This window comes from Zeus faber (genome assembly GCF_960531495.2).
Source record: "Zeus faber genome assembly, chromosome: 9".
In the NCBI taxonomy this organism is placed as follows: Eukaryota; Metazoa; Chordata; class Actinopteri; order Zeiformes; family Zeidae; genus Zeus; species Zeus faber.
This window is the reverse complement of record NC_137197.1, coordinates 34104777-34128613: the sequence shown is the minus strand read 5'-3', so window position 1 is coordinate 34128613 and position 23837 is coordinate 34104777. Positions and strand designations below refer to the sequence as shown.

At 44.4% G+C, this 23837-nt stretch overlaps 1 protein-coding gene across 5 annotated transcripts in view; it reads right to left on the bottom strand.

The window, feature by feature from the left end:
* nf1a (neurofibromin 1a) overlaps positions 1-23837 on the bottom strand; it is a 134001-nt gene that overhangs the window by 40794 nt on the left and 69370 nt on the right. For all 5 annotated transcript variants that reach the window (XM_080006493.1, XM_080006495.1, XM_080006492.1 and 2 more), the window contains 2 exons: positions 15655-15801; positions 15350-15460 (listed from right to left, as the gene is read on the bottom strand). In XM_080006493.1, the coding sequence (XP_079862619.1) occupies positions 15350-15460; positions 15655-15801 (258 nt within the window). The remainder of the gene's footprint in view (positions 1-15349; positions 15461-15654; positions 15802-23837) is intronic.

Below are 23837 nucleotides of genomic sequence, written 5' to 3'. Positions count from 1 at the left end.
ATAACTTGTGTATGATGTATTGAGGAGTTTCAAGTTCTCTTTTCATGACTCACATTAACAAAACTATTTTTGTTGGACTGATAATGAATTGGTTGGACAACAAAATATGTTCTAATAACGCTGAATGAATATTCTTTTCTGCTGGTTTTCAGAATCATTGGAGACAAGGTCCAAATTTGCTTTACTGTAAAATTTTACAAAAATCGTTTGATGCAAGAAGATATTTTACAACATTTCTAAATGTTTGATACAGTCACAGACATATCTAAACCTGATGGGTTCATTTTGGACAAATGTATATACTTTAAAAAAAAAATAGACTACGAAAATAAGCTATGATATGTTTTTCATTATTATTATAATTCCTTAAAAAATACATTATGGTTAAAAAGACAAACAGCACAGAAGAAGCAAAACAGAACAGCCTGCCTTGAATCCTTTTGAGAGTTGACTTTCACAGATGTCCACTGAACCTTTCATATCTACTGTATCTTAATTCTACTGCAAACTTTTGGTTCTAACCTGGTTATCCGAACCAACAGCTGAAAATTGTTAAAAAAAATAAAATGTCTTGCAAATTGCAAATGGATTCAGTTTCTTCAAAATGAAAGCAGTAAAGCAAAGGCATTGGGTTTGTTCTGGACTCTTGTGGTATAAGAGCTTGTTTGACGACTTGGCTGTTTTGATCTTGTGTGTTCGATTTTCAAAAAAAAAAAAAAAAAAAATATATATATATATATATATATATATATCTCAAAAAAGGTCAAACTACCATTCATGGCATGAAATTCAGCACAAACGCTTTCCTGGATATGCTGTCATCTGAATGTAATGACTTCCAGGAAAATAACTAAACTATTCAAAGGCAAAAAAAACATTGTCAGTTTAGTCGACATCTACTAAACTGACATTTTTTGGTTCACTTATTACTTATTGCCATGAATAGTTTTTAAATATAAACCAGTTTCTCAGATAATTCATGATGGGAAATTACAAATAAATTATAAAAACATGTCTTAATGTCTCAAAAGAGGTATCTAAAGAGTATAAGCGTGAGATCGCCAGCTGCAGCAATTGAGCGTACACTTGAAAGCAAGTTATCAATTTTGAAATATGCACTTCCTCATCAAAACAAATGCATTTGTGTTCTCTAATGGATTTTTGGTAAGATCAATAAAATAAGATCTGTGGCAAAGATAAATATAAAATGAGAAACTCTACACAATATATCCTGTACATAATATCACATCATCTCAGTTTCACAACTCAACACTTCCTATAAGGAGGCTCCAGAGGAGTGCTCAGTGGTTACAATTTTTGCAAGAAATTTTAAGTGTCGGCGAGGCAGCTGGCAAATGTGCTGTAATCATTGATTAAGATGGACAAGCTTTTTAGCTCATCTTTATTTGACACATTTCATTTAGCAGACGCTTTGATCCAAAGCGACTTACAATTGTTCAAACACCGACGGACGCAGCCATCAGGAGCAATTAGGGGTTAAGTGTCTTGCTCAAGGACACTACAGCATGCTAGCAGGAGGAGCCTGGGATCGAACCAGCAACCTTTAGATTACTAGACGATCAGCTCGACCACCTGAGCTACCATCCCCTTCACACACACACACACACACACACACACACACACACACACACACACACACACACACACACACACACACACACACACACACACACACACACACACACACACACACACACACACACACACACACACACACACAGCCTTGAAATGTGTTTTACACATTTTCCCCCAACCAGGTTTGTCCTTTCTCCAGGGGGCAGGCCAGGAGTGATGGGCATCTTACAGCGCCCAGGGAACAACTTCAGTGTCCATCACTGGTCAGACGATGTTCTTGTGCATTTTTTCAGTGGGGGGGGTTCCCTGATGATGATATTATGGAGAAAACCCCATGTGAGCATTGGGAGAACATGCAAACTACACACAGAAAGGCCCCTAATTGAGAGACAATTACTTTTGGTCAGGAAATGTAATTTAATATTAATTGCAAAAAGAAGGAATTGAATGTTGTTGACTGATGCTACAGTTGACTCTAGCTGAGGAGGACAATTGTGAATAGCTTAAAATGACATCATTTTAATAATAGTAGTTTGTGACATGTCCTAAACACATCAATAAGGAATTTTCAAAGTGAAACATTTCAGTGACGAGATGGCTTGAGGATGGTGAGGGTAGTTGGAACAGATAAAAATGTTGCCAACGTTACATACATGTTACCTAACCTGTATGCGTGCCCTAATGTACCGTTGAATTGGTTGTGCTGTAGGTGATGTCGCCCGACAATGTCTAAATTCCCCTTACCCCTAAACCTTTTCTCACCCCCGATTGGATTTCAGGATCCCCTTATGATGATGACGAAGAAGATGTTTGCAACTAATTTAAATGCTTTAGTCATTATGTTCACATGACAAATTTTTGTTGTTGTCATTTAGGATATTGTAGAGAACCTTGTTTGGTCTTTTACTTTTCCCAAGTAAAGTGCTGGAAGAGAGGTTTGGTCAAGATGAGGTGAAGTTGTTCTTTTGTAAGACCCCTTTTTTGGGGTTGTTTTTTCATGGCACAAGGATTTTTATGTGTTTCTCTATGAGAGAGCAGCCTGTCTGAGAGACAGTTGTGCTGCTTTTAAGTGTATGCTATATTGTTTTCTCTCCTATTTTGCTAAATAGATTTTTGTTAACAAAGCTCTTAGTCTGTTTCTGATAGCAAGGATTTATCTCACCGACCACGCGACAGAAGTTATTCCACAGGATGTCGCTGCTGTTACTGAAGTACACTAGCAGCTTTAATGATATGTTTAAATATCTCGAGGGTAGTACTCTATTTTTAGTTTTTATTGATTTTCAATAGCATTGAATAGAAGCATCACATTTCATCACCAAAGCAAAATTTGTATAGTTTTGCAGCACAGAACAGTAGATATATAAAAGTATAGAATATATCTGAAAAACTTCTGTCCAGGTATAGCAGTTGTCAGTCACCACAACGTGGTAGATACAATAAGTACCCCATATACACAACAAATTATCCGTTTGTTAAAGTTAAAGTTAACACCGCTTGTTTGAACAAATTTAAAATAAAATAAAAATAACTGCGCAGCAGCACAAGGAACAAAACTGCTTCAAAATGTGTACGCAAACTATTTGAAGGCTGAGTGCTTAATCCAGCAAGGCAGTAACCAGCAAGGCAGTAACAAGGCAGTAAGGTTTGGCTGGTTGTGATGACTATTGTCTTTTAGTGACAATATATTGATTTTGATTATTAGTCACCATCCTTTTCAGTCATTTATTTTAATATTTCAGTTGTAGCTATTGTTTTATGTTTCCATTTCAAATATGTACCCTGTTGCATTTTTTTATTTACTTAAACAAAGCATTTATCAGTCAAGGTTCTGTTATAGTTGCCGCAAACGAGCCGTGTGGCTCATGAGCATGAGCATATATGCGTATTGCCGTGGAGAAGCCATGCTGATATTCTCCTGAAAGACAGGGGTTGCTGTGCACAAACCAGCGGGGGATACAAAGAACTGCTTTAAACATTCCAAAGAAGCCCTGAAGGAAGAAGAAGAGGAAGAAGAATCTTTAATTGTCACGCAACACACCACACTACAACACATGCATACACACACACACACATGCTTTTGGATGGAAGGATCTGAATAACTACAAAAGAGCAGTCAATTTAAAATACCAAGTCTTGAATGTATGTATATTGTAGGCAGTGTAGGGCTTAGTAGTGAGTTTGTGCAAATTGTCGGTGTAAACATTACAAAGAAGCCTCAAAGTATTAAAATAGTCCATATCTTTAGACGGCGCTATCTGCTTCCATTAATTCAACACCATCTGGTTATGCTTGTAGTCATGCATGCATGGATCGTACAAATTGTACCTGCGGACCTCTTCGCATAACCTTCATTCGGAATGTGTCCATCTGGAATTACCTGAAGCGCATGGCGCGGAGGTCCAAAAAATGGGAGGCGCGTGCCTTTGCTCAAAAAGCTCCGTATGGCGCAATACGTCATTTAGGGAGTGCGCACTGAACTACCCTACGGCGACTATAAAGCAGGCTTAGTTAACAATACACCCACTGATGGACAAAACTTGGACACATCCTCAGTGTTGTTTCCTGGATTCACTGGGTGTTTCGGGTCTTACAACAGACACCCTCCTCCAGGCGACCTGACCGGGGGGATCAAATCCCGGCCTGTGTACAAGTGGCATGCTACCCCCACTGCACCCACTGCTCTCCCCTTTTCAACCAGAGCCATCTGGAGGCTTTTTCTGCTGCCTCCACGTTGTTGCCTATGGCCTTTCTCCGGTTGGCACCTGTTATGCCTAGTGTGCCGTAGGCTTTGCTCAGGGAGTGGCTCGCGAATCCCCGACTGCCCACCTCCACTGGCATGCACCTGGTCTTCCAGCCGTTCCTCAGACAGTCCTCCACCAGCTCCTGGTACTTCTCCCTCTTTCTTTCTTGAGCCTCCTCCATCCTCTCCTCCCAGGGAACCGTCAGCTCCAGCAAGAAAAGTTGTTTTGTGGCCTCTGAGACCAAGATGATGTCAGGTCTCAATCTGGACTGGGTGATGTGCGCTGGAATTTTCAGCTGCCTCTCCAGTCTCGGGCCGTGGAGAGCAAACTAGCAGAGCAGTTCTTTGGTGTCTTTTCAGGCCTTTGTCCTTCCTTGACAAAGTGGATGGCCTTGGCTCTGGCTTGGGTGTATCGGCTGCCCTTGATCCCCTTGCTGATTTCTTCAGCGATGGATTTGAGGACCTGGTCGTGCCTCCATCGATACCGACCCTCACCTTGCGCCTTGGAGCAGCTGCTCAGGATGCTACCACAACGAACTCCTCCCTGACTGAGCTGAAGGGGAGCCTCAGCTTATTGGTGTTCCCATACAGCCCAATGTTGCTCAGGCTGCTTGGCAATCCCAGCCATCTACGTAGATAACTGCTCACCTCTTGCTCAAAGCGTTCCACCACAGTCATGGGGACCTCGTAGATGAGCAGAGGTCAGAGGATTCTTGGGAGATTCCATGCTGGTAAACCCAGGCCTTGAATCTTCCGGGGAGTCCAGACTTGTCCACTGTTCTTAACCAGCCCTCCAGGTCAGCACTGGTTGCCTTGATGGAATCTCTGTCGTGCAGGCTACAGTTGAAGACCTTTCCAAGGCTCTTAACCGGCTTCTCAATTACCGATGGAATCTGATGTACTCACAGCCTGAAGCGGAATTTGTCAATCACCTTCCCCTTCTTTAGAACCAAGGACCCTGACTTTGCAGGTTTGAAGCTCATACGTGCCCACGCCATGATGCACTCCAACCCCTGGAGGATCCACCTGGCTCCTGGTACAGCTGTTGTTGTCACTGTGAGGTCATCCATGAAGGCTCTGATGGGAGGTTGCCTTACTCCGGCTGAGGGGGCCTCTGCATTCTGGTTCCGCTGCCTTGACCAGCATGTTCATTGCCAGTGCGAAGAGGGTCACTGAGATTGTGCATCCAGTAATTATGCCCACTTCCAACTGGTGCCAGTCATATGTCGTGTGGCCAGAGGAGACTCTCAAACTGAACCTGCTGTAGTAGTCCAGGATGAGGTGTTTCGCCTTCTGGGGAACATGGCGTTTCTCCAGTGCGACCTCCACCAGCTTGTGGGGTATCGAGCCACAGGCGTTTGTGAGATCCAGCCATAGCACAGCCAGGTCCCCCCCGCCTTCTCTTGCCTCCCTGATGAGCTGGGCTACCACGCCTGCGTGTTCCAGGCAGCCAGGAACTCCTGGTATTCCTCCCTTGTGCACTGACGTGCCGATGTACCTGTTGCTCAACAGGAAGTTGGAGAGTCTCTTGGCTACGATGCTGAAGAAGATTTTGCTCTCCACACTGAGCAAGGAGATGACACAAAACTGGTCGATGTTCTCAGACTTCTCATCTTTCTGTATGTACACTCCCTCAGCATACCTCCATGACTGGGCAATCTTCCCTGTCCTCCAGATCACCTTCAGGGCCCTCCAAAGCCGATGCCGTAGCTTCGGGCAGTTCTTATACACCTTATACGGCACTCCGCTTGGGCCTGGTGCTGAACTTGATCTTGCTCTCCGCACCACTTACTCCACTTCACTTAGGCAGGGCTCCTTCAGGTTGAAGTCCACTGAAGGCTCTGGTGGTGTTGTCAGTGCTTCGCATGGACCTAGCGGTTGTTCTCTGATCGGGTCACTGTACGTGGCCTTGAGGTGGTTGTTAATGATATCCTTGGAGCAGGTGAGGCGGCCAGTTCTCTTTTGACCAAGAAGCTGCTTGGTCAACTTGAAGGGATTGGCCAGGAAAGCAGCCCGCTTCCTGGCTCTCTCTTTCTGCCTCTTCCTATGGAACTCTGCCCTCCGCAGGGTCAAGAGTTGCTTCCTTAGAACTGCTCTCAGGCCCGCTAGGCCAGCTCTCTCAACGTCCCCTGCTGTCTTGTACTGCCTCTTTAGCAGCTTGAGCTCTTCCCTGAGGTTCTGGATTTTCCTCGCTCTGTGGTTCGGAGCATAGGCCGAAGGCATGGGCTTGGGTACCTCAGTTCCAAATCGCTCAGCCGCGATGTTCACTATGAGGGTGGTCATCGTTTTCAGCCGACGGTCCACATCCCCCTTGGCTGTCGCTTCCAGGACCCGATTTACATCCTCATCAAACTGCTGCCACTCAGTTCTCTTCGAGGATTGGGGCCACTGGATCCTTGGTATGGCCGAAGGTGCGCAGCCAGTTGTTATAGCTTGCTGGCTTTGGAGGCTCTGTGGGTTGTTGGGAGATGATGCTGTTTCTTGGGGGCTTAGGGTGGCATGTGAGCTGTTGGCAGCGGGTGCAGGCGACACAAGGAGGCTCTGGGCTCTGTGGGTTGTCTCCAGGCCCGGCTCCTCCTGCGTCTGACCAAAAGTGACTTCTGTGCGTTGTGTTGTCGTTGCCGCTGCCAAACACTTCATTCTTAATACAGTTAAAATGGGAAAAATATAAACGTGTTGTGTTGCATTTCGGTGGTGCTCCTTATTTCGTGCTGGTACTCCTAAAATTTTCAGTAGGGGGCACCAGTGCTACTAGTGGAAAACATTACTCTGGAGCCCTGAAGGTGCTTCAGCTGGTCCTCTGCTGGTCAACACAAGAAACTCTTAGAGCAGGGGTCCGGAACCCATGGCTCGCGAGCCAATTATGATGGCTCGCGGTATGATGGCGGTATGGCTTGCAGACAATTTTGAGCTTACATTTTTCACGATTAACAAGTTATAAATAATTATTCTGTGTCATTTTAAAGTAAAACAAGTAAGAGAATTTAAAATTTTGAAAAAAAAATTCAAAATATAAAATATTCGGATCTATTGCAGTGGACCAAGGGGAAGTGGCCAAGCCGCCGCTGCAGACAGGCGGTGCAAGCGGCCCATCCCAGGGCCGCTCAGCTGCTGTGGATCAGGCTGGTCAGCAGAGGGCCTGATCCCAAAAGAGGAAGATATAAATGTTTGTTTGTCCCCGCAGGAAGTATGGGCTTGCGGGAGAGACGAGACGCCCGGGCGAGTGCAGCCCAAAAACAACACTGATGGCCAGATCGCAGAAACATTAAATTCAACACAGACTTTGCATATATTGGCCTGCGAGACCCTGTTTTCTCGTTTTAGCCCAGGAGCCACCATTTGATTTTAAGAACAGCTAATGAACACGCCAGCTGGCACTGTTTCGCCTCCGCCTGCCTCCTCTTCCTCATTCCCTGGCCCTGCTGGTTTTCCCAGAGCCCCTCTGGTCCCGCTCGCGGGCCCCCGCCATCTCCTGGGACTGCAGGACTTGCTCTAGCATTGTGGCGAGGGCCACCACCATCTGTTCCAGGGGGGAGGCTGTCCGGGATTCTGCCTTACGCTGCTCCATCACTGCTCAGGTGCCACTTGTGGAGGTGTGTTCTGGCGTAGGGCCAGGGAATGAGGAAGAGGAGGCAGGCGGAGTAAAAGAACGAATAAAGACATCTGTCAGCAAGAACAGTTCACGATGGTACCATCATGATGGCAAATCAAGTCGAGGAAACACAAATTTGGGAGATAAACGGAGGGACATACTTTTCTCTCGCATTAGAAGAGTCAACAGACGTAGCCATTTATCTCAGTTTAGTATAATTGCGAGGTATGCGGCAGGTGACACATTGCGTGAAGAAAGTTTAGCTGTTTTGCCAATGAAAGGGTCAACAAGAGTGGAGGATTTATTCAAGTATTTCATGGAAAAAAAATCTAGCGATGGATAAACTATTTTCTGTGTGTACTGATGGTGCTCCCTGTATGTTAGGGAAAAACATAGGATTTGTAGTGCTTCTTCGTGAACATGAAATGAAATGAAATGAAATGATCGCCAGTTTAAAGCACTGTTGGACGAAGTTGGGAATAATTATCCCGGTTTGCTTTTACACAGCAATGTGCGCTGGTTGTCAAGGGGGAAGGTGCTCAGCCATTTTGCGGCTTGCCTGAGTGAAATCCAGACTTTTCTCGAAATGAAAGGCGTCGAGCATCCTTAGCTGGCTAACACCTAGTGGCTCCTGCAGTTTCACTATCTCGTGGACATAACTGGACATCTGAACCAGCTCAATGTGAAAATGCAGGCAGTCTTTGCATTTGAAAGTAAGCGGGAACTCTTTATCAGGGACAGTGAAACAGGCTGTCTTCTGCACTATGAAAGACTGCGAAAATTTAGAGATGCGTGCTTAGCAAGTGACCCCACTCAACATTTTGATCTCCAGCAGCTAGCTGGCTTTACGTCCAATCTCCTGCAGTGATTCAAAACACGTTTTAGAGAACAGCGTGAGCGCTCTATTCTTTTAAATTCATCACTCATCCACACGAGTGTGCAGTGGACAAAGCCGACCTGACATGAATCCCCGGGGTCTCCATCAGAGACTTTGAGCTGGAAGTTGCTGACCTGAAGGCTTCAGACATGTGGGGGAGTAAGTTCAAGTCACTGAATGGAGAGTTGGACAGACTTGCGCGACAGCGAACAGAGCTGGCAAGTGAACACAAGTGGACAGAAATTAAAAAACTTCAACCTGAAGACCAGCTGATTCTTAAAACTTGGAACAAGCTTCCTGTCACATACCACACAATGCAGCAAGTGAGCATTGCCGTATTGACCATGTTTGGCTCTACATACGCATGTGAGCAGTCATTCCCGCATCTGAGAAACATAAAGATCAACCTACACTCACTTTTAAATAATGGAGGCCTCAACGCCTGCATGAAGCTTAACCTCAGTACGTATGAACCAGACTACAAGGGCATCAACACAACCATGCAGCACAAGAAGTCGCATTTATGGTAAGAAGTATTTAATTTATTATTGGTTGGTTGGCATTTTGCAGTGCGCAGCAGCAGCAGCCTGCAGAGGTGCTGAGCTGGGGAGATGGCTGACATTAGCACCAGACGCTCCTTTCATCTGGTTCCATGTGAGATAGATAGTAAGATGACAGATGAATACAGACTAATAATAACAATAAACGGGGCTCGAACCTTTTTCGCTGCAGCTGCTCCAAAAAAGAGCAAGCAATAGAAAAGGCAGAAGAGGGTAGCAAAGGATTTGAGAAGGAGAGAGATGACTAACAGCGTGGACAGGATGAGGTGAGTGATCTACACCATGGAAAGACACAACTTAACTGCAGCACATGTCCGTGATATATGCACAGACACAAGTCGGAGGAGAGGATTGGATTGTGGAGCATACAAGCCCCGTAGGCTGTAGTGGAGACTCATTCAGGAACTAGTGCATCGCTCTTGATGTGCTGTAATTTATTCTAGAGACCTTGGTACAGAGCGTGATATTTACACTGTATGTGTGTGAGGGATTCAGTGATACAGTGAGGATACAGTCTTTAAAAAAAATACACATACACACCTTTTTCCGCAATTCTGTTGTCCTAAAATGATTCAGCGGCCTATCCCTGCAGTCTTTCAGCAAGACAGCTAAGTGTGCAACCGCTTTGGTTAAATTAAAAAGAGCGTACCAAATTTGACAACAACACATTTGCACTACTGTTGCAACTTCTCATGACCATTTTTATGTCGCTTCTGTGAAACTTTAAAACCATTAATATCATTTTATATTGAAGGCCAACAACAAACTGAATGGAGAATGAAGAATTCATGTTGATATCAGCACTGCTATCACTGCAAACATTAATAGCGATTACTCAATATCCTGATCAACCTTTCATCAATACACACAAGAAAATGTGTGTATTGATATAAATTACCCAAATCAAGTATTTAATATTATCACAAAAGCACTGAAACATTAAATTCCATATCTCACTAATAAATGTCTTGTCTTCTTTCCCCCTAAACTGACAGAACCCTGGCAATGTCTCCTCGTTGTGCCTCATTGGCGTGCTTGATTCTTCTGCTTTTGTTTGGACAGACTGGCACACCTGCCTCCTTCCCTCCCACAGTCGCTGTGGGACATGCATGCATCTGGAAACCACCTACGATCTCTTGATAAAAATGATACAGCCTACCACTGGAACTTAAGGGTCCTAGATCTGTCAGATAACAAGCTGGAGAGAGTGGTCTTCATTACCAACACACTGCCCAGTCTCCACACCCTGAACTACAACAGATTGTGGACGGTGCCCACCAATATGTCACAACTTGGAGACCATAGATTTGTCCCATAACTATCTGGCACAGATCATGCCGGGCTCGCTGGACCGACTGACCCGCATCTACCTGCATACGAACCGTTGACCCCCCCTGTGCATTGCGAGGAGAAGGAAAACATAACCAAGATTCTGATTTGGGCAGAAAACACTTATGCCACCATCTTGGGCTGCCCCTGTTACACGAGGCCAACCTGTGGGCAGGAGAAAATTAAAATATTTGAGCAGGAACTGCACTTTGCTTCTATCACAGAACCACCACATGGCACGAAACTAAAGATGTTGGACATGGTGTTCAACCTTGCCTGAGGACTGCAGGGGTAACTTCTAGTTACGGGGCTAAACCCGCTGTCTTTGACACGGCCATGAATGGACATAGAAATGAGGATGCAAACAAATGTGGGGTACAGACTCATCCATGAAACTGAAATATTCACCGTGAACATTTTATTCATGGTAGTGGCAAGTAGTAACACTTTTTGAAACCATTGTGTCTCACTGCGGTATTTTCCTTTTTTCTGCCACGACACACTTTCTACAATGAAATAATCCTACAGAACCAAATCTCAAAAATGAGTCAACCCTTTCATTACCCCGCAAACTCCTCACTTTCAGTATGAAACATGAAACTGACAAACAGAGCTGGTATTCTGGCTGGAACTGATTTTTTACAGGCTTGCAATTTTGATCTTGCAACACAATAACTCATTTGCATTATTTTTCATTATTAATTTGTTTTGTGTAATTTGAAAATAATTCATGGTACACCCAGCAAGCTCTCAGGGCACTGGTGTGTATCACTGCACTGAGAACAAGACGGTTTATCTGGCTTCAATGAAGTCTTGTGAAACCATCTTGTCTTACTTCACAAATATTTTGTTTGCTTTTTTAATCATGTTGTGACCAGTACCACCTCAAAATCTCCAACGTCATCTTTTCTATAAGCTTGCGATCTGGATAGTGTAATGTGAAAATAAAAGCGTTTGGTAATGTTAAAAGCTCAACTCTGAGCTCAATGCTTGCCTCTCGAAGGATGTTGCTATATGTTCCAAAATGTTAAGACAGAAAGAACAAAGCCATATTCGTGATTAATTTACTTGTCAGTTTGAGGAGACTATCTGAAACATGGTGGTATGTATGCGAATACCTGCTGTTGGCAAGTTCAGTTTCCTACATATATATCACATTGTATGTTCATAACAACAAAGTGACAAAAGTCAAGCACTTCTGTGTGATTAGAAGAATTAACATATTAAATCATTGTGCATCTTTTCTAAATGTTATGAATGTAAGTGCATTTTGATAAAAAAAAATATATTTATATATATATATATATATATATATATATATATATATATATATATATATATATATATATATATAAATAAATAAACAAAAAAGAAGCAATGAGTTGGTCCAAACTGGTAAATCTAGACTGCAAAATGTATGCAGCAGAGATTTAAGAGGTTTATTTGTCACATACATATACATACATTCATACATATATGCAATGAAATGTAAATGCAATGCACCTAGTGATTACACACAATATGTCTGAACACAGTAGCTACCTAAGAATTTCTACTTGACTAACTGATTCTGCAAATGTAATGCAGTAAGTTGAATACTATAGAATAAAATAAAAATATATAGAATAAAAAATAAATAAAATAAGAACTCAAGGGTAATGTAGGGTGGGGGTACAGAATAGATAAAGGGAATAGGCTTATGTATATGGGATAGACTGATGTATATGGGATAGGCTATTTATGTATATACAGATATGTGCATTAAAGTGGCATGTGAATAAAGTGAGGTAGTGTTTGTGAGATATACAGCACAGTATACAACAGTAAGGTGCAGAAATACGGTAACACTGAACAACCCAGAGCGGTGACACAGTATGCGGTTCAGTATGCTACATACAGTACAGTAAGTTAGTGGAGCCTGTGTGTGGCTCAGTGAGGACCCCTGGTGAGGTCAGCATTGACAGTTCTTATGGCTTGCGGGAAAAAACTGTGTCAGTCTCTCTATTCTTGCTGTGTGACTGCGGAGGCTGATGCCTGACCGCAGCAGCTGGAACAGTCCGTTGTTGGAGTGGTCATCCTTCATGATCCTGAGCAGTACAGTCCCCAAACCAGGCAGTGATGTTGCCTGTCAGGATGCTCTCCACTGCTCCACAGTAGAAGGACTGGAGGATCCTCACCGAGACCTGGAATTTCCTCAGCTGCCTGAAGTGGTATAGACGCTGCCGCCCCTTTCTCACCAGAGTGTCTGTTTGTAAAGTCCATGTTAAACCCTCTGTGATGTGGACTCCCAGGTATTTGAAGCTGCTCACCCTGTCAACAGAAGTCCCATTAATCACCAAGGGAGCGTGCTTCCTCGGTTGAAATCCACGCCTGAAGTCCAATATCAGCTCTTTAGTTTTGCTGACGTTCAGGTGGAGGCTGAAGTCCTGGAACCAGAGTGACAGGTCAGTAACCTCCTCGTGGTAGGCCTTCTCATTGCCGTCAGTGATCAAGCCCACGACAACGGTATCATCAGCAAACTTGATGATGGTGTTGGAGCTGGACCTGGCCACACAGGGGGGATCCTGGGGGGATCCTGTGTCCAGAGTGAGGGAGCTGGACATGTGCTTCCCCACCCTAACCACCTGGGGCCGGGCTGAGAGGAAGTCCAGGATCCAGGCACACAGCAGAGTATTCAGTCCAAGTTCCTTCAGCTTGACAGCCAGTCAGGTGGGGACTATGGTATTGAAAGCTGAACTATAATGGATGAACAGCAATCTCAGCGTGGTGTGCAGTACCTGGGAGACCGCGTCATCCATGGATCTGTTCTGCTGGTATGCAAACTGCAACGAGTCCATGGTGCCGGGGAGGCAGGCGCAGATATAATCCTTAATCAGCCTCTCGAAACACTTCATGACCACCGAGGTGAAGGCCACCGGATGGTAGTCATTCAGCCAGGCTGGAGAGGCAATCTTCGGGACAGGAATGACGGTGAACCTCTTGAAGCAGGACGGGACCACTGATTCAGCCAGGGAGATGTTGAATATTGTAATGAACACTGGGGCTAGCTGATTATCACAGGTATTCAGTACTTGCCCAGATATGGCATCTGGGCCCGCAGCTTTCCTGGTGTTCACCCGCATCAGAGCCCTCCTGACGTCATGCTCACTGAGAGTGTGCGCTCATCCCCAGCAGTGTAACTCCAATCAGCCGGCGAGCTAGCGGTGTTGTTGCCAGACTCAAACCGCGCATGAAAGGAGTTCAGTTCGTTGGCGAGGGAGGCGTCCCCACTCATGGCTTGGGAGGAGCTGCTCTTGTAGTTTGTTATAGTCCGCAGCTCCTGCCACAAGAATCTGGTGTCCCGTTGCTCCATCTGTAGGTCCACAGTCTCTCTGTACGTCGGTTTAGCGTCCTTCACAGCCCTCCGCAGATTGTATGACGCCGCATTCAGAGTGCAGCGGATGGATTTATCGACCCTCGGCTTCTGGTTTGGAGATATCCAAACTTTCACCGTGGGAACGATGCTGTCCGCCAACGTAGCCATAAAGCACACCGGTATGTCCATAAACTCGCTGACGTCACTTGAACTTGATTGAAACATGTCCTGTGTGATCCTGTGTGACAGGTGTGATCCTGTTGGAATTTAATCCTCACTCGAAGTTCATCCATCTTGTTCTCCAGAGACTGAACGTTGGCAAGAAGGATGCTTGGCAGAAGTGGACGGTAAGGTTGCGTCCTCATTCTTACACGAATGCCGCCTCATTTACCACGGTGCTTTCTCCGTGGGCCCACTCGTGGAACAGCGGCTCAATTTTTGTTGTTGTTGATGATGATGACAATGATGATGATGATAATGAGAGTGTTTGCATATAAAATTTCAGTCGGCCACTCCAGTTCCACGGATAAAAAGCCCCGAAGTTGTGGGAAAATTTATATCCACGAATGCATCGCGGCCATAAGAGAAAACTGCCGATGCTTTTTTGGTGGACATTATGATGAAAAAACTGAAAAAAATACTAAAAATGTGCGAAGTCGACGGGAGCGCTGGCGCAGGCGACCGCAAGGGCCGGCGCCACTATCGACACTTCAGGCAATACGGAGTTTTAGAACAAGAACTGTTCTGCATTGAGGTAGGCCGAATGGACAGCACAGGTCCCAAACAATTATAGTTAATACATTTTTATGACGTATTATCAAGAAATTTATAATTCAGATTATAAATGTATATTCTGTCCTATAACTATGTTCGAAAGAATTACACTTAATTCAGATAATTACATGTCATGTATAGAATTCACTTCTGTGGTTATTTGTGTACTGTAATTATGTAAATCTATAATTATTGACATATTTAAAATTGAGAATAGCTATGTTGTGAATAGATGTTTGCAATTTTATGATGTGTTCACATCAATCCTTAGTGTTCCTTTATCCTAATATATTGAAGTATCCTTTAACAAAGTCTAAATATTATCGTTATCTTACAGGATGTTTCAAACTCTAAATGTAAACACATTCTCTGCTACGGAGCAGCCAACTATGCTTTGACTACACAGGAAGAGCCAGAATGGTAGGATGGTGCTCACATTTGCTCACAATTGCAACAACGTTGACCATTACAAAGTTTCATTTTTTTTTTTACAGAGGCATCATGGGTGCATGACAGCTCCTACCTTCGAGCCACGTAGTAGAAAACCGGATTGCCCGTTTTGGAAGTGCCTGCTTGGTAGAATATATTAAGGGTCTTCAGTGCTTTGAACTCCTCCTTCTCGTGAACTTGGTGCCTAGCCAAACGTGATCAGGCAAAAAATTTTGAATCAGAATACAACTTTTATTAAGAGTCACTTGGAATTTACCACATTTATGACATACGCGCACACTAGTACCAAAGTAAAACATGACACACGCAACCAAAATGCAACAACTTAATAATAAACGGCTGTCCGGATGACAATCTGTATCTGTATGACAATCATACCTGGTCATGAACTCCTCGAACTTTGAGCTTGTCAGGTTCAGACTTGACCAGTGCGTGTCGGCAACAGGCTTGTGTTCTGGAGGTCCTAGATAGGCTAGGAGGGTAGCCATCTTGTCAAAAGGTCGCCTGCCCACTGCCTTGTGGTCCCTGCGGAATGAAAAAAGGGAACCATTGTCACATATTACTAGGCCAAGCATCAGTCACACAGACGTGGCAATATTTTACACATTTTATAAATTCAATTAATTTCAATTCAGTTGTAGCAATTAATGAATTTGCTTCGGCTAGTAGATTAAATCTGTTGTGATCCATTCCAGCTGTGGCGTTGACAAATAGCAAGACTTCGTTGGGTGTGCTGACCTCTGAAGATAGAGATCCGTAGGAGAGTCCAAAATAGAGAAAGCTATAATTTCTGCTCACTCAGAATGGAAAGCTAGATAGCTTGCCAACCCACTGTGTAGCTTTAGAACTGGGAGCACCAGCTCTCCAAGGGCACATGAACTTGCCTTTTCTTGTATGACTGGGGACAAAGCTAGATACCAGGGAAATTGGCAATAGTGCATACAAGGTTAGTAAGAACTTGGTAGAATAAAAAAATCTAAATGTAGTTTACAAATTAACTTTTGTATAATTTATGACAACAAAAATTCTGTAATTTCTCCATAAATTAAGAAAGAGCTCGAACAAAAAGTAAATTTCAGTTCTATTTCGTATAAGCTCCACCCTTTAAGGCTATCGTGGGTTTATCCCTCACGCGCAGCACTTTCTTCTATTAGCTCACGCCCACCTACTGTGGGCCCCACTTACAAATGCACCTTGCATATAAATAGCGGGTGCGACCATCAATCGGCTCCCGTTTTTAATGCAGCAACACTAAAGAAAAGAAGAATTTACTTCATCGAGCGGGATTCATGTGTGAGACAGGATACATCCTGAGCTTCGACCTGCACCCCTATTGTGATTCCTGCCTCCCACCGGAGGAGGCCAGTCGAGCGCTCACCCCTCAAGCAGTGTGCCCCTTTTGCAAGCTCCTTCCTCTGGCGGAGAAGCAGTGTAGGGTGGACACTTTTGCGGCTGTGGCTTCGGAGGAAGATGTTCCGAGTCTGACGACTCCGCCCCTCGATGGAATCTCCACGCAGGTCACCTCCCACTCTCCCCCTCCCATCGGAGGGCCTGGAGCTGGCTGACAAAATGCCGGGTGCACACTAAGCTTTCGCTGAGGTCCCCATCTCGGCGAAAACATTCCTGCGGATTGTTGGCGCCCTCCTCCGGGCGGTCCCCAGAATAATAGAGAGAGCAGCTGAGTATTAAAAAACATGCCATCCCTCTGGCGCAAGCCCCACTTCCACCGGACAACATGGCAGGCGGCTTCGCCTTGGCCGAGACAGCCAGACACGACCCTGTTTTTCCCAGCCATCAAGGCATACCAGTCAGGGGCAGTGGCTGAGCCCGGGAAGTTGATTTTCCAACCGGTCTCACCAATGTGCCTCCCAAGCCTCAGTGGCAGCAAACAACATCAGGCTGCTGGTATATTCCATGACAAATATGGCAGCTGAACCCGAACTCCTGCCCGGACGGGCAGAAGAGCTCGGCAAAGCAGCCAGCGCCGTCCTAAATCTGTGCACCTCCGTTGCAGTCTCCACGACCCACATTGCGGCATGACTGCAGATGATCCACCAGAGTGTCTGGCTGCACCTCTCCCCCCCCCCCCCCCCTCATCGAGCCGGACGTTGTTCACGACACTTGTTCAGGCCCCACCTACAATTGCTGGTGGAGCATATGCAGAGGACGTCGGAAGACGCGAAGAACCGACAGCGTGAGGCGTGCCCTCAAGGCTCTGCTGGTCACTGGCAGGATTGCCAGGACAACAGACACTGAGAATAATATGATATTTATTAAATAAGGTTAGATTTGGCATTAAGTTAGACCTTGCATTTGTTCTCTCCATCTATCTTTCCAAACCAACACTGATTTATCATGATGGCTGCTTTGCATAATGACATGCGCCATGCTGTGAGGCCGACCCGGCCACGCACCAGTATGACATGTGGATGGCCCTAGCCTGCGTCTTACAACCTTTCTGTTTTACTTATGGTTACAGTGACAATCACACCCCTGCTCCAAGTTGCCACACAACAGCCAGGCAGTCTTCCTAGACAAAGGTATGTTTCCAATGAATTTGCATGATTGTATTGGTGTGTGTTTGTTTGTGTGTGTGTGTGTGTACACAGTACATACAGTCCATAAGCTGGTGAGGTGTATGTAATATGTGGCATTCCCCTGGGAGGTGTGATGTACTGTATATAGTCTGTAGATATATGTTTGATGATGTAAATATCACATTTCCTTACACTTTTTTTTTCTTTGTTTTTACAGTATGAGACGCATGCTCCTACTCCTACCCACTGCAGACTTTAGGTACATTTGATGGCTTTTGACAGGTTATTTTCGCATAATTTGAAAGTGAAGAATCAGAGCTTCAAAACAAGGTGTCACTTGTGCAAATCGAAGACAATATTTTTTAAAGCTATGGCTTGCAAATGACAAGGGTGTGGCAAACTGAGTTTCTGAGATAATCACCTTCAAAGTTCTCCCCCACACATGGCTTCATTCAGCCAGCTCCCAGAATGAAAATGGATTTGGAGGACCAACACAGCCGCATGGCCACTTGACACCCTGCTGAATGGGGCAATCTCTGCGTTGTTCTTGTGTTTTGAGGGAATGTTGAACAGCATCATCAACACACAACATCCTTGTTTTTTTAAAAAGCTTTTGTTTAACAGTAATAATATACATGTTTTATAAAAGTGGAATTATTTAGGAGTTTAAAAGTGCGGACAACACAACAAAATGTAGAGTCTATCAATAATACAGTATGAGTCTCTGTATATCAGCCTCAGTGTGTGATTAAATATATAAATGTGTGAAAGCCAAATATCTTCAAAGTTCTTGGAGTTATTATGTGGGATAACCCCAACCCTACCCCAGCTACACCCTGAGAGCCTGTTTGGGGCCTCCTTTCATTTTCTTTTCGCCCCTGGCTGCATTTGCAGGTAAACTTGAGAATCTTGTCCATTGCTACTTGTTCATAATCTGCATCACCAACCTCAACAGACTTCATCACGTCATCAACTTCTTCCGTTGTAACAACAACAACGGGCGTATCGTTGGTCTCCTCCGGTGGGTCTTGAAAATATTCTGTTTCATCGTCACATTCAGGTTGAAATCCAGTGTTTGAAATGTTCTCCAAGTCCAGGATAACGCCAGTATCAGATTCAGCATCGCTGACGGAGAATTTACTATCATCGTGAAAAGATGAAGTCCAGTATACGCTGCTTACACTGACTTGGATCCATCAGGTCAGATTAAGGTCTGTGATATGATTTCGATCTTCTGCCACCCGCTTCTCATAATCCAACACGTAGATGAAAGTTTTCACAAACAATTGACAGAATATTCGGCTTGTTTACTGAAGTGACATCAGCATTACTTCTTTGAGGGTGTATGCCCCCTCCACAATGATGTCAACGTGTGTGTGTAAAAGTAGTACACTAGTACGGTCGCTTTAAAGGAAACGATCAATCGGCATTGTTCAGTGCAATTCAGCGTCTCGGTAAGTGAACTGTGTTTCCCCATGTAATTTAACGGAATATTCAGCTCTATGGTTTAACATTTTTCTACAATTTAGCAATAAAAATCAGTTTTGAGAATATGTTGAGATTAAAAAACAACAAAAAAAAAAAACACAAAGGACCACGAATCTGGAAAAATCAAATTTTCCTTCGAGAAAGGTTTTTTCAACTTATTTGGCTGCTACTGGCGATTGTAGATATAGCGAGATTGCGGGTTTTGCTGCCGTGGGTCACATTTTGTTCATGAATTTAAATTTTAATTTGACTTGAATGTGATTGTTGGTTCTAGAGTTGCTCTTCTCACCTAAAACCATTTGTTGGAGTTTTTGTATATAGTATGTGTTATGTTTTCAATAAATCTTTCAAAACTAAGAACATTTCTTACATTGCTCACTCTCCCCACTCCCACTAGCCTCCAGCATCATTGCTTTTTTATTTATTTATTTTTATTTTTTTTTCATGGCAGTCTGACTGAGAGATGGGGGTCATGAATTTCAGGTCATTAGGTCAGCTAATGACTCCTGTCACACCTTGGGTCAACTAAAATAAAGTTGTGAACAGTTGTGATAAAACCTTGTTTTTACCTATTTAGACATCAGATTTGATCAACTATTTTGACCTCCTTATATACCCAAGACCTTGATGAACAGCTTTTGTTTTGACAAAACAGTTCTTCAATATATTCTAGTATGTGCTATGACATTTCTGGTGGAAACAAAAAAATAAAAGAAACATACTCTTTAAATCTTGTGTGTATTAGATCTATCTAAAAGCTGCATAATGATACTGACAAAACTATGGAATATCAATGAAGCTGTGATTGTACTTCAAAAAGATATATCAACCACTTTGGAGTTAGAGTGTGTTAAGTTGATTATATTTAGATAAATATCAGACCACACAAAAATCACAACAATTCTCTGAATTCAGCTTGGACCTAAGAGGGTTAAGAACCGCTGCCCGGCTTGCTCCTGGTCCAATTCAGCCACAGGAGCCGCTGAGGAAGCAAGGGAGACACCAATGACTCTTTGGGGGGGCTGATTTCATTAATACTGGAAATGCTCTCTCTGTACACTGTTTTGATATAAAACACAAACATCAACTTAAGAGCTGTTCTCCTGTTGAAACTCAGTCTGTCGACGCAGCCACAGCTGTTATACATTCATTCACTTTGGTTAGTAGTCAGCACGGATTCACGGCACCAAAGCAGCAGTTTTCCCCTGCCATTCAGTCAGATCCCACACACACATTTCACTGCAAAAGAGATAGGTAGTGATGAACCCACGAGCGCCATTAAGCCTCGTGTGGACAGTGCACACAAGCCACTCCTGCCTGCACTCTGCGTCGCCTCCCCTCACCCTTCCGTGTGTGAGAGTATGAGCGCCCCCGAGGGTCACGTTTACAACCACCCCCCTCCTAAACGGCGACATAATGATGTCGCTGTCCCTGCCCATCAAGCACCCCTCCCCAGCAGGGTTCGGCTAAGAATTTGTGCGTAATGCGCTCACCAGAGACTTCTGCTCAGCCCTTTCGGTCCTAGCCCCCCATGTGTAACCCCGAATAACACTTTGACACGGGCGACGATGAAAGGGAAACTGGCTTCTCTCATCTCAATGACAACCGCAGAGCATCAAATAAATGCATAAATGCATACAGAGCATTACTCCAAGTGGCAGCGCATATGTATTGTTGGGATGTGGTATGGCACTTTGTAAATCAACAGAAAAATACCTCTATATATATATATATATATATATATATATATATAGTAATTTATGAAATACTTTTTTACTAATTACTTTTAATTAATTTTCGTAATTTTATTAATTACTTAATTAATTAATTTATTTCCCCCCCCTGTGCTGTCACCATGCTGGGCATACAACAAAGAGTATTTGTATGCCATTGCATCCAGGACAGAGTTAGTCTGCGAGTGGAGTTCAAGTTCTCAACCTGCAATGCAACGCTTTATTAAGTCTTAAATCATCGAGAACAGCTGCAATAACTCTGTCCTGTGGATTACCTGTAGAATGACAAGAGCTCAGTTTTTGGTGATAGAGAACCACCACCAACCCCTCTCTTTGGAGAACTACTTATCAAGTTTGGGTCCATAAACAACTGAACACTACTCGAGGGGGAGAATCACCACAGGTGAGAGAAATAAACATAGAACCAAACAACATTTACACAAAAACATAAACATTGGACGACAACATGTATTGAAAACAGGCAATTAGGTCCAGGAAAACTACAACTACCGTATTTTCCGGACTATAAGCCGCTACTTTTTTCCTAGGTTTTGAACCATGCGGCTTATACAAAGGTGCGGCTATTCTGTGGATTTTTCTTCCACCGCTAGGGGCGCTCTAACCGGAATTAGAATCAAAAATAAGATAGACGAAAAATCAATGCAAAGAAGAATACGCTACTTTTTCTTTAGCAGATAGAACGCGGACGATAAATTACCAACTGGTAATTATTTTCAAATCCTCGCCCCTTCATCATGGAACCCACACGAAGAAGTTCGTATGATGCAAGTTTTAAGTTGAAGGCCATTGACATCAGTGTGAATCGGGCATTTAAAGCTGCACTCCGGGTTGAGTGGGAGGCTTGGATGACAAGTGGTGAGAAGTCATTCACAAAAACTGGCCGCATGCGAAAAGCATCTTTTTCTGATGTCTGTCAGTGGAGCCTAACAGCGTGGAGTGCTGTGAAACAAATCCACCATCACCAACGGGTTCCGAAAGGCTGGACTGCTACACGAAGAGAGCGGCGCACCTTCAGAGTCAACTTCACCGGAGGATGACAGTGACACGGAGAGCGAGACTGATGGAGATAGATGTGACGAAGCGCTTCTGAGGCTGTTCAACTCCAACACGAAGAAGACGACTTCATGGGTTTCAGCGAAGATGATTAAAGTGACTTGTGGTTTCAAACACAGGAGAAATGAAGGTAAATAAATGCCGTTTTTTTTCTCTTGGTTCTGTTCCGTTTTAATCAGCAAAGTTGCTGCCGTGTTAAAAGGCACTGTTCGGAAAGAATCTGTTCAGGTACATACATGTACATTTACAGTTCAAAATCGTTCTGTACATGCAGTATATATCTAATTTTTCAACATAGATATCTGCGGCTTATATATCTATTTTTTTTTAAATAGAGCGGATGCGGCTTATATACAGGTGCGCTCTATAGTCCGGAAAATACGGTATGTCATGTAGCCTCTTCCTGTCAATAGTTATGGCAGTAAATGAGGGAGGAAAGGAGAGGATGCAACCAGGAGGGTGCTGGGGTGCACTTGAAGCAGGTGTGGTGGTGTGTGTGTGTGTGTGTGTGTGTGTGTGTGTGAGAGATGGGACTGCCTGCCTGCCTGCGTGCGTGCGTGCCTGCGTGCGTGTAAGATGTCCACCGGTGAGTGTACATGACTTATCCCCATTGGCACTGGTGTAGAAGGTTGGAATTATGTTGCGGCGCCTCCAAGCAGCGGAAAGGGCTCGAAGCCCCCTCGAACTCCACAGCCTTGTAGACACCGTACAGCTGCAGGCACTCTTCCCTGCGGCCACAGAAGACCCCTGGACCCCCAGAGAAGCCAGAGGGCCGTGGAGCAACCCCTACGCCCAGCCCCGAAGAGCATTACCCAGTCCCAGGGAGCACGAGGAGACCCCGCACCCCAGAGGTGCACACATACAACCAACCTCCAGGTGCAGGCACAAGACACAGTCGTTGGCACAGCACCCGGGCCCAGGCGCGGACAGCAGGCCTGGATCCCGGCCCCATGCCGACAGACCAAAACCCTGCCCGAACCGCCCGCCCCACAAGCGAGCCGGCAGGACTCTCATACCCACCCACGTGCTGCATAAAGGGGGAGGCCCGCCCCACCACAGCCGACCAGACGCCCCACCCGGTGTGAGCGCTGAGTACACATTTTAGTATTTTTAGAGATTATAGAGCTTATTGTGCATAATCACCGGGTGTCATGACATTTCACAGCATATATGGTGACGCACCCTTCAAGTCTGGGTTTCGCAATAAACTGGAAAAAGATCTCCCCTCTTCCCTCCCAGCTCATTGTGTACCTGGGAGTGGAATTAAACTCTGCCGAAATGAGAGCGCGGCTCTCAACAGTTCGTCAATATTTTCTAGTGTGTGCTATGACAACATTTCTGGCGGCAAAACAAAATACAAAAACATACTCTTTATACTTGTGTGTTTTAGATCTATCCAAAGCTGCATAATGATACAGACCAGATTATTGATGGCATATCAATGTAGTTGTGATTTTCCTTCATATAGATATATCAACCACTTTGGAGTAAGAGTGTGTTAAGTTGATTATAGGTATTTAGATAAATATCAGACTACACCACAATCACTTCTCTGAATTCAGCAGGGACTCCAGAGGGTTAAGCTATGGGCCTCACTGGCCCTGTAAAATGGCTTAAGATAAAGCTGTATTAGGGGAGCCGATTGACGGTCGCACCCGCTATTTATACGCAAGGTCTGCCGTAAGTGGGGCCCACAGTAGATGGGCATGGACTAAAAGATTTGAGTGCT